The sequence below is a fragment of the Artibeus jamaicensis genome, unplaced genomic scaffold (assembly GCF_021234435.1).
Source record: "Artibeus jamaicensis isolate MK-2021 breed Jamaican fruit bat unplaced genomic scaffold, CSHL_Jam_final scaffold_916, whole genome shotgun sequence".
In the NCBI taxonomy this organism is placed as follows: domain Eukaryota; kingdom Metazoa; phylum Chordata; class Mammalia; order Chiroptera; family Phyllostomidae; genus Artibeus; species Artibeus jamaicensis.
The window spans coordinates 18,845,827-18,858,104 of NW_026522059.1; the positions used below are offsets into that span (position 1 = coordinate 18,845,827).

The 12,278-nt window shown below is 35.9% G+C and overlaps 1 protein-coding gene across 3 annotated transcripts in view; it reads left to right on the forward strand.

Annotated features, from left to right (window-relative positions):
* CSMD3 (CUB and Sushi multiple domains 3) overlaps nucleotides 1–12,278 on the forward strand; it is a 921,636-nt gene that overhangs the window by 853,039 nt on the left and 56,319 nt on the right. For all 3 annotated transcript variants that reach the window (XM_053661036.1, XM_053661038.1, XM_053661039.1), the window contains 4 exons: nucleotides 5,066–5,239; nucleotides 8,125–8,298; nucleotides 9,502–9,687; nucleotides 11,639–11,812. In XM_053661036.1, coding sequence (XP_053517011.1) covers nucleotides 5,066–5,239; nucleotides 8,125–8,298; nucleotides 9,502–9,687; nucleotides 11,639–11,812 — 708 coding nt within the window. The remainder of the gene's footprint in view (nucleotides 1–5,065; nucleotides 5,240–8,124; nucleotides 8,299–9,501; nucleotides 9,688–11,638; nucleotides 11,813–12,278) is intronic.

Below are 12,278 nucleotides of genomic sequence, written 5' to 3' on the forward strand. Positions count from 1 at the left end.
AAAGACATCTCTCAATGCCAGAGATGTGTGAAAAGGAAAGGAAATGTTTATTTAATGCTATACAAACTTGAAGCAGTGACCTAATGTCTTCAGTAAAATATCAAAGTTCTTTAGGACACCCACAGATGCCCACAGTGCTTCCTTATCCCCCTGCCCTAATTCAGGGTATCATAACTCCAGAAAAGAAGCACAGGTCGTTCTTTCAGACTGCTGGCATTGTTGGTGATCCAGGCAGAATCTCTAATTAATCCAAAGCCATCTGGCACCTTCTCATGGCCTACTGGCAAGAGTTCTTTCATCCTTCTTCCAGGCAAAGTCTCTCCTGCTTCCCAGGCCACAAGGCCAAAGGGAGCACCCCAAAGCTGCATGGGCCTCTTCTACCAAAGCTGCAGGGGTCTTCACTCTGGCCAAAACCATGTGGATCTCTCCTCAAAGCTGCGAGGAGCAGGGGGGAGAGGGGGGGTCACCACTCAGCCAAAGCAGAGTGGCAATTCTGTTCTAAAGCCGCATGGTGCTTCCCCCTACTAAAGCTGCGAGGGTCTCCACTCTGGTGAAGCCTCTTGGCTCTCTCTGCAATGGCTGCCATGTCTGGGTTTAAATCCCTGTGCCAATCTTCCTCTGTACCCCCATTTCCGACTCCTCCTAAAATCAGTTACACCTGCCAGCATTCCTGTATTATTTCAAGTTTACTGGGCTGCCATCGTGAGTCTGGGCATGGTAGCCTCGTGTCATGAAGCCAATCTTCTCCTAGCTCCCACACAGGCGCTATAACTCGGAGGACCTGCCCCCCAGTTACATCTTGGTGGGGAGTCCCTTTTTATCCCCTTGGGTCAGAGCATGGCCACCCCTATTTAACATATCTAAGTGCTATAGATATGTTAAATGACCATGCCCTGGACTAGCTGCAAAGCTGTTGCTGTACAAAACAGCTCTGCAAGTTCCTGATCCATGTGTCCCTTCCCCCAACTCACACCAGTGGGGGGAAGGGGTAAGGACATCTTATATGTCTTTCTAATATTTCTTAGACACCCCAAGTTCTGGACCCCATTCCAAATCCCTTTGTGGGACCCCCTCTTGGCTGCAGCCTATATTATTAGTACTCATAAGTTAGTACATAGGTTAATTATAGATAGGTTAGTACAACCTATTCATTAATTACTATTTGATTATTATAGTACGTTTTTTTAAATATCATTACAAAAAGATATACCATATTTTGCCACGTGTAATGTACTCCCGTGTATAATGTGTACTTCATGTTTAGTGCTAATTCCTGTGTCTAATGCACATCCTTATTTTCCCTTAAAAAGTTGGGCAAAAAAAGTATGTATTATACATGGCGAAATATGTTGACCGAGGAACAGCCCAACGGAAGAGATTCAGAGGACGAGATATGAGGGAAGGCCTCGCCCTTCCTTGCTCTCTGAGCTCACCACTCTGCCAGTCTCCCCACTGTTCACAACCTGGGAAGGAAGCTCCAAGAACCTTATCTTTTTAAGTTTTTATGGAGACCTGAGTACAAAGGCAAGGTGGATTAAATTACTGGCCATTGGTGATTAATTCAGCCTCTAGCGCCTCTCCTCTCCCTGGAGGCTAAGAGGGTGGGGCGGAAACTTTAAATGCTAATCACATAGTTGACTCCACTGGCAATCAGCGCCTACCCTCTGCTGAGGTGGGAAAGGCACCTAATTAGTGTAACAAAAGATACCTTAGTTGTTCTCAACATTCTGGTAATTCCAAGGGTTTTAGGAGCTCTGTTAAAGACAAAAAAGGAAACCAATATTAAATGTACATTTCTTATGATAAGTCACAATATCACAGATGTCTTTATGGGGTTGAAAAACTTTCTGAAACACCTAATTTGTTGTTAATTTCAATTATGTATGGGCATTGAGTTTTACCAAATGTTTTTTATTCATTTATTAAAATAATCATATGTGTATTATTTTCTTCTTTATCATATGGTGAGTTAGAGTAGTTTGATTTTTCACCTAAAAACAACCATTAATTTCTGGATAAACTCCAGATAGAATGTATTATTATGTATATATGTTTCTAGACTGAATTTCTAACATTTTTTAAAGGAGTTTATCATTATAAAGGACATTGCTTCTTTCCTGTCTTTTTCAGGATTACTACTAATAAGATTACTGTTCTTACTATGATTACACCATAAAACAAGTTAGGAGTGATTCTTTTTTTAAAATATATTTTATTAATTATGCTACTGCAGTTGTCCCATTCCCCCCCCCCCGTTCATTCCCCTCCACCCTGTACACCCTCTCCCACCCACAATCCCCCTCTTTAGTTCATGTTCATGTGTCGTAAGTTCTTTATCTTCTTAATTTCCCATACTATTTTCCCCTCCCCCGTCTATTTCCTACCTATTATCTATGCTTCTTATTCTCTGTACCTTTTCCCCTTTTCTCCTCCTCCCACTCCCCTGTTGCTAACCCTCCATGTGATCTCCATTTCCGTGGTTCTGTTCCTGTTCTACTTGTTTGCTTCATTTATTTTTGGTTTTGTTTTAGGTGTAGTTGTTAATAATTGTGAATTTGCTGTTATTTTACTGTACATGTTTTTACCTTCTTTTTCTTAGAAGATATTTGAAATGTTAAGTCCCTGTTAAAGGGACTTAACATTTCAAATAATAAGGGGTTGGTGATGATGAACTCCTTGAATTTTATCTCATCTGAGAAGCACTTTATCTGCCCTTCCATTCTAAATGAAAGCTTTGCTGGATAGAGCAATCTTGGTTGTAGGTCCTTGCTTTTCATGACTTGGAATACTTCTTTCCAGCCCGTACCTGCCTGCAAGGTTTCTTTTGAGAAATCAGCTGGCAGTCTGATGGGAACTCCTTTGTAGGTTGCTATCTTCTTACCTCTTGCTGCTTCTTGGATTCTCTCCTTCATTTTTATCTTGGGTAATGTAATTATGATGTGCCTTGATGTGTTCTTCCTTGGGTCCAATTTCTTTGGGACTCTCTGAGCTTCCTGGACTTCCTGGAAATCTACTTCCATTGCCAAATTGGGAAAGTTCTCCTTTATTATTTGTTCAGATAACTTTTTTACTTGTTGCTGTTCCTCTTCTGCTTCTGGTACCCCTATAATTCAGATGTTTTAAAATTTAAAGATGTCCTGGAGGTTCCTAAGCCTCTCCTCAGTTTTTTTAATTCTTACTTCTCCATTCTTTTCTGTTTGGTTGTTTCCTTCTTCCTTCTAGTCCACTCCATTGATTTGAGTCTGAATTCTCTTCCCATCACTATTGGTTCCCTGTGCATTTTCCTTCATTTCATTTAATGTAGTGTTCATTTTTTCATCTAATTTGTGACCAAACTCAACCAATACTGTGAGCATCCTGATTACCAGTGCTTTGAACTGAGTATCTGGTAGCTTGGCTATCTGTTCATCACTTAGTTTTATTTGTTCTGGAGCTTTGATCTGTTCTTCCATTTGGGCCATTTTTTGGTCTTGTTGCATCTGTTATGTATGAGGGGTGGAGCCTTAAATATTCATCATGGTGGGGTTACCCAATCACTGGGTTGTAACACTGTATATGGGGGCAGGGTCTGAGAGGGAACAATGGCACTTGCTCTGCTCTCTGCTACCAGATTTCAGTCCCCTCCACCACTTCCCTGAAGCAAACTGGGCCCTTCCGGTGCTGATTCCCAGTGGGTGGCTTGTGTACGTTCTAGGACCCTGTGGGTCTTTCCAGCAAACTCTCTTGTGAGGCTGGGAGTCTCTCCCTGTATCTCAACCCCCCACAGGTGTTTTTAATTAGTGTTTTGAGGCTTTATTTCTGGGTGCTGGGACCCTGGGTTGCGCAGTCTGTCTCGCTCCCCAATTTCACCAGGTTTATCTGCGCACAAATGTGGGACCTCCCGGTCAGCCGCCTTTCGCACCATGCCCCACTTCACAATCACCACCTTGCTGGGTCTGCTTGTTGCCACCCCACGTCCAGGGTCCGGCCATGGCTGCCTTGCCGGGCCACCTGACTCTGCCCTGCCTACCCGTCTGGATGAATGAGTCTATTTTAACTCCTTGATTGTCAGACTTTCATACAGTTCAATTTTCTGTCAGTTTTGCTTGTTATTTTGTTTCTAAATTCTTGTTGTCCTTATTTTGGTTGTGTGAGGACGTATAGTTTGTCTACCTATGCCTCCATCTTGGCCAGAAGTCTTGGAAGTGATTCTTTCTTAAAGAGTGGTGTAAGATTTTTTTTTTATTTAATTTAATGTTTCATTGAATGTTACCAGTGACAGCTTCTGAATGGGATATTTTTTTTTCTTTTGTGGAAAAGTTTTAATACAAATACTTTAAATAGATAAAGGACTACTAAAATTTTCTATTTTTGTGTTTATTTTGGTATAATGTCATTTTCAAAGGCTTTGTCTTCTGAACTCTTTAATGTTTTGGCATAAAGCTGTTCTTTATATTTTCTTATAATTTCATTTCTGTAAGCTTATATAGATATTATTTCATTCATTCCTGTCACTGGTAATTTTGTTCTCTCTTACTTTGTGCTGATAGGATTAGCTAGGAGTTGCGCAATTTAGCTGCTGTTCTTATTTTCATTTAGATTATATTCTCTATTAGTCTTTTTCTTTCTTGATTTCTTTAACTGCCTCTAATATAGTTTTCATCTACTTACTTTGGCTTTCTTTTATTTTCTTTTTTATTTTGCTCCATTTTTTCCTCTTCTTAAAGTGCAATCTTAGGTCTTTAGTTATGTATCTTCCTTTCTAATAAGGCATTGAATGCTGTAAATTTCCCCACTAAGCACTGCTTTACCTGTATCTCTCAAAATTTAATATTACATTTTAATTTTTATACAAACTGAAATTCTAATTTCTACTGGATGCAAGTGTTACTAGAAGTATCTCTTTTTTAAATTCCTTAATACTTAGGATTTGTACTTAGTCTCTTATGTCTTGTAGTCATATTTGCATAGTTTGTGGCATGCTTCTAAGACAGTTTTAAAGGTTTAGTAATATTACATATGTATATAGATACATAATACAATGTAGATCACAGTATTACAAATATTACTTTCTGACCCCTTTCAGCGGGTCACTGTGGAATTCCAGAACTCATTGTGAATGGTCAAGTCATTGGAGAAAATTATGGATACAGAGACACTGTAGTTTATCAGTGTAATCCTGGCTTTCGCTTAATTGGTTCTTCAGTGAGAATTTGTCAACAGGATCACAATTGGTCTGGTCAGCTCCCATCCTGTGTGCGTAAGTAAGCATGGCAGAAAACCTCTGTTCTCGTGTATTCTTAGTAACTGTATTCTTAGGTAAGATATATAATTATACCCACATGTATATGTATATGTAGATAAATATTCATATATATTTAAGGACAAAGATATAAACTAAATTCTCAAAAATTATTTTTTGTGTGTTCAGAGGTATATAAAGCCATCTACTATGAAAGTGGAAGAAAATGTCTATTATTTATGTTTTATTATAAAGACAAAAATTAAATTGAGCTATTCTAGTATTTAATAGGACTATATAATATTTACAACAGATATTTTTATCAAGGTGCATTTTTGACAAATTTTAGTTACAAGGATTTTAATTTCTTTGGACCACTGTATTGTAGTAGCATCAGTATTGCTGTGATGTAATACTGTATAATTTTTTATAGCAGAAAATACTTTGGATACATTTTTTACTAATAATTATGATACTATTGCTGTCATATAAAAATTATATATTCATGGAGTATAATTAGTGTGGGGGCAGTCATCTGACATGACATGGAGAACCATTGTTCTCATTTCAGTTTCAGTGCTAATTAGATGAGCTAATGAAGTCTCTTAATCTCTGTATGCCCTAATTACCTTATATATAAAGCAAATGGTTAAAAGTATTTATCACTATGGACCCTTTGTGGTTCAAAATGTATAGCATTCTTCAATGCATCAAGATTATATATACATAGATAATGCAATTATAATATTTTATGATAGATTATAAAATATTAAATTCCTTTAAAAATATGTTTCAAGCATTACTCCTGCTATTTGTAAATTCACAGAAAATTGTATAAGCATATATAATTTTGAAATCATTTTAATATAACTCAGTAATTCAACAAATATATCTACCTGATCTTTAAAGTTAATTTAGTTATGACTTGACACTTGAAGAATAAAATGGATTTTAAAATAGTTAATTTTATTATTAATCTTTAAATATACCTGCTGTGCTTTGTGTTTGCTCTATGTATGGTACAGATTTGCCCATTGTGCATCTATTATGACTATTATACTACTAAAATCAGAATATGGTTGACTACTGATAATTCTGTTACTTTTCTTACCCCATGGAGTCCCAGGCAGCGTACCTTGTTTCACATCATAACGTGTCCTCTTCTGGATTTGAAGTCAATTATCAATGTGTTTCCTATTTTTTTCCTCCTAATTATTTATATTCCAAATTACTGACATTTACATTAAAACTGATGTTAGAAACGAGACTAAACACTGCAAATATGTTGTAATTTGTAGCATTTTAGGATGATGCAATAGAGATTTTGGAGGCTTCAGATAAGTAACATATTGCTCTCTTAGGGTGGATTCACAAAAAATAATTTATTCTGTAACTAATTATATCCATTTGTGTAAAATACACCATTGTCAAGTTTTATTCAACCAAGAAAAATTTACTGAAATTCTAGTTTCATGGAAAATACATTTGAGTGTTGAGATTTAACAGGACAGTGCAGCATCCAGGTAACAATGAAACTTGCTTGACTGAGGGGGATGTGTGTACGCACGTGCCCATGAGCACACACACAGAATGTCTGAAGACTTAGAGACAGCAGGACTGTGCTTGGGTTTTGCTATAATTTTTTTTTCTTTCATTTATATTCAAGCATAGCCAAGTCATACCACTTGGCTATTTTTTTGTTGAATAATTGAGACTATAAATGCAAATCGGCCCTTGGGGTAAAACCGGTTTCCTTATTGATCATTTTAACAAGAATACTATGCAATTACATTTCCAAATGAGTAGGTTGACATTAACAATACAGCTGAAGAATAATTGCTCTCGGGTCATTTCAAAAGTACTGGAAGTGACTCTGGTTTTTCATTGTGCCCAATTATGAAGAACTATTACAAAACTTGCTCTGATTAATAGAGTGAGATTATGCGGTGAAACCAGGTGCCATGGAAACAGAGTATTTGGGAAAAACCAGAACCACATAAAATCTAGAATAGAACTGTAACACTAAAAGGATTTAAATATGCATCTAATTGACACCACCATTTACAAACAAAATTGTGCTAAATTGTCAAATATCAATTGTGAAGAAAATAAGCCTTCAAGAATTCTAGTACAGAATTATTTTTTATGGCCCATACTTTATACTCACAAATTGTTCAAACACATGTTTACTTATCAATCATTATTTTAAAAAATTGTATGAGTAGCCCAGGCTGGTATAGTTCAGTGGATTGAGTGCGGGCCTGCAAATCAAACAACTGTAGTTCAATTCCCAGTCAGGGCACATGCCTGGGTTGCAGGCCAGTTCCCAGCAGGGGACTCATGAGAAGCAACCATACATTGATATTTATCTCCCTCTCTCCTTCCCTTCCCCTCTAAAGATAACTAAATAAAATTTTTAAAAATTGTCTAAGTAAAAATTGTATAAATATTAAAATAAATAATTTCAAAGTTAAATACAAAAAACTGTTTTCAAGTATCTTCCAGTTCTCCAATGGAAAAGGAAAATTAGTTCAATTTCTTTCTGTTATTGACTAATAACATGAAATTCAGTCATTCCCAGAATTTTAAAATTCAGAATTCTTCTCTAAAAAGAAATAGAGAATAAATAGGCACCATGAAACTGTAAACATTTGTGTACCACTTGCATAAAATTATCACAACTGTAAATAATTGTCTACTTATTAATATAGTATTTCTATTATATGAGATTTTTATGGCATTCTAAATCATTCTTCTGCATTACTCAAAGTACTTTAGACATCTTTTCACATAACAGTGCCCTTCTCTCTATACTGTTTGAAATGATTACAGGTAACTCCCATGTCATGACTAATAACCAAATACTGTTTTGTGCTTCCCCTGCCCACACTTCCTGCTGTTAGCTGTCAGCTGTGGGCACCCTGGCAGTCCGATTTATGGAAGAACGAGTGGGAATGGATTCAACTTTAATGATGTGGTAACATTCTCCTGCAATATTGGGTATCTTATGCAGGGGCCCATGAAGGCCCAGTGCCAGGCCAACAGACAATGGAGCCGCCCCCCACCCATGTGCAAAGGTAAGAGCCTCCCGCTCCTCCAGCTCAGGCCTGGTGGCTATGTGTCTGTGGGAACACAGGTGACCGCGACTGAAACAGCTTGGGCAGAACAGTGGGGAGTCTTCAGCCAATAAAACAAAAAGATTTAATGTTGATGTCATCTCATTAGCAATGCTTTTCATTTTTCTCATTTTAACTTATTTTTTTAAGTTAATACTGGCAAACTTTGTATTAACTGCTTATATTTATGATCTCATTCCTATTTTATGTCTGCATATAAAATAGTATTAAGATCATGCCCTGGCTCAGCTAGTTGGAGTGTCAACCTGTGACCTACAGGGTATGTGTTCAATTCCCAGTCAGGTCACCTACCTGGGTTGTGGGTTCAGTCCCTGGTCCAGGTGCATACGGTAGACAACCAATCCACACTTCTCTCTTGCATCAATGTTTCTCTCTCTCCTTCCCTTTCTCCTTTCCTCTTTTTCTCTCTCTAAAAAGCAATGAAGAAAAGTCCTCGAGTAAGGGTTGAAAAAATGTCGTTAAGATTGTTTGCTCCATTATTAATGAACCTCAACTTTGGCATTTATTCTCTCTATAAGTAGAGGAAAGAAGAGGACTGATTAAGTCAAGGAACATATTTAAAGGAGCCATGGACAAAGACAATGGGGATGGGGGAGGATAGAATGTAGGAGGCAGGGAGAGTGTGGGAGGGAAATGGGGACAACTGTAATTGAACAACAATAAAAAAATTTTTAAATATGTTTTTGAAAAATATGTTTGAGGCCTGAATTACCATGAACCCTACAAAGGGAGTTTGTTGTTTTCTGCATAGAAACAGATTAAAGATTGTTTTTGGTGTTTTTCCAGTTTGCAAAGAAGCATGGTGTACTTCATATTATATGATAAAACATAAATCATCATAGACTTTTACATTTTGTATGGTTTAACTGTAGTTGAAAATGAATCAGTTTCAAAAATCTGTAATAAGCATATGCTTATGGAGTTGCTAACGTTCAAAAATTTTGCAAATAATGTTTTCTTTTTTCTACATTTCAACAACACATTTTACTTCATTATTATAGTCAATGTATTCATTTTATTTCTGTTACTGTTATTTTGTTTGATTTAATTTACCTTCGAAGCAAATTTCTTAATTTCTTATGGAAGTCTACATATGTATATGTATGTTATTTCAAACACTTTTAAAATTTGTTATTTGTTCAGTGGTGAACTGTTCTGACCCTGGAATTCCAGCCAATTCCAAAAGAGAAAGTAAAATAGAGCATGGGAATTTCACCTACGGCACCGTTGTGTTCTATGACTGCAACCCTGGGTATTTTTTATTTGGATCTTCAGTTTTGATATGTCAGCCAAATGGACAGTGGGACAAACCGTTACCAGAATGTATCAGTAAGTAGATAATGTGAATTCTTCCTTGAGAAAGTGCCATGTAAGTAACATGGATGTTTATTGTCTTATATCTAGAGCTCTATATCAGAAGGATTTTGTTTTTAAATATTATTTTAATTAGACTTTTTATTTTATTGTTTCATTGTTTTGAAACTATATTTTCCTATATTCTACTAACTCAATGCTCAGATGTCATTCTTATTACTATTAATGTGCCTTATATCTCTCTATCATTCTTTGACTTTGAAATTTGATAGAGCAGGTAGATTATGAAAAGCAGTCATCCTTCATGTTCTATATGATCATCCCAAGGGCAATTATTTCAATTGTCTTCTGTACTGCTATTTCAAATTTCATTTAAAGCAATATTAGTCATAATGTAAACACCTCTATGGCTTCAGAATACTTGAGGATTTAGACAAAGGTGTTGCTTAAAGCTAATTAATTATAAATGTGTATCATATTCCAATACATACATATATGAATGTAATTGTGTTAATATATATCATCTTTCAAGTCGGTGAACCTTTGGGGAGTGTATTTAGTTAAATGTTATGTTGGAGTTGTAGAATATAAATTATATAACTTCTAGCAGATATACATGTAATTGGTATGTGTAGTGAGAAAATAGAAAGAAATAAAAATTATGTGAGGAATAGGAAAGTGAAAATAAATTCTAGGAATTCAGTAAGTTGATAGGTCTCAAGTGTAGCTACATTTCTCAAAGAGTTTGATAATCTCTGACATGATAGAAAAAATAACTTTATAGATTGAAGGGGTAGTATGTCAAACAATCATTATGCAATTTTTGGTTATGCTTAATTTTAAATTATAAGATTATTGTATGATAGTGTTTTATTTAGAGACACTTCACATTCATGCGGTAGGATTTTTTTAACTTTATCATTCATGCACTGAATTAAAAAATTTATGCAATATCTATTAAGTTTTGGATGCTATGAAAATCATTAGGTCAGTTGTTGATGCCTTGCTTAATGTGTATTTCACTCTCTTACTGTACACTGGTCTAGTAGTTTGACTAATTTAGTTACTTGGCCTTACATGACTATTACATTAAAAGTAAAATATTTTCTAGGACATGTAAACATGAGCTTCAGATTTTTGTCCCTCTCAGATACTTTTCTTTGCCTTTCTTTATTTCATACAGCACTCCTGGTATTGCTCTAAGATCTCAAGGAACTTATTAATTTTATGTCCTTTTGTCTATTTGATACTCCAGACTCTTACTGTCCTCAATATTTTTTCAAGTTACATTTAAAAGGGGGCACACAATAAGTTCCCAAGCTACCTCTAGGTCATCAAGAAAATTCTACAATGTATTGGCATCTGCTTCTGCCGTGCCCAGCAGTGTTTGGGTTAATAAGCCACTGATGATTTTCTTCATACAGCATAGTTTATTTATTAATAACTAGGAATATAATTATTCTAAACTATGTATTTCATAGTGTGGCACAGATCCATCCTTACTCCTTTTATTTCACCCTCAAAATCCTTCCCTTTTAATGTCTGTATGGGCTCATTTTGAATCCCACTGGCATCCTATTCCCTTATTTAGCCAATCCACATAATACTCTTCTCCCTAACTTGCACATCCTTGTCTGGGCACATATGTACTTCAAACTCATGCACATATGCGTATTAAAACACACTCACCACCACCATGCATGCAGACTAATACTCAATCATTTATGCTTACTTACAGTGCTCCTGTTAAACTCATGCTCGGGGTAAATGGGATAACAGAATTGCTCCCAGAGCTGCAACTTCCACTTTATTTTTAAAAAGTCAGGTTTCACCCGGGTGTTTGATTTGTTGAGGTTGTATACATCTGAGCAGATAATTTACTTTTGATTTATTTTATAGAAAGTTGGCGCAGGTTGTTCGATAGGAGATATAAAAAAATTTTATATTCAATAATTATGTATTGTAGTGATTGACTGTGGACACCCTGGCGTTCCCCCTAATGCAGTCCTGTCTGGTGAGAAGTACACCTTTGGGTCCACTGTTCACTATTCCTGCACAGGAAAGCGTGTCCTTCTAGGCCATTCATCCAGGACTTGCCAATTAAGTGGCCACTGGAGTGGATCACAACCTCATTGTTCAGGTACCACTTGGAAAATATATATGCACAAAAGAAATAAAATACTTGTTTTTTTAAACAAATATTTTTTAAACAAAAAAAATTGAGAGAGGCTGTATTATTTATACATTTATTGGAATGTTTCTTAAAGTATTATAAAATCAGAGCATAAATTAGTATTAATGTTGTAGAAGGTAAATTGCAGATAACATGTTTTGTACTGTATTGTGGCTAACGTTAAGAACTAAGTGGTTTTAGAGAGCTACTCTGGAAAGTACTTATGTTAATTAAAATGGTGTTACCAAATACAATTTTTCCCAGAAGGCAACACTGTTTCAGTGATTTTCTGTTAGAATCCCTGTCTATTACACTTTCTAAACAATTGGTTGCTTAATAGCATACATTAAGATAAAGATTTAAATGCTTTAAATTAAATTAAGCCAAGTTTTATGAAAGATATTTATGTTTTCTATGTTTCTTTGATATTAAT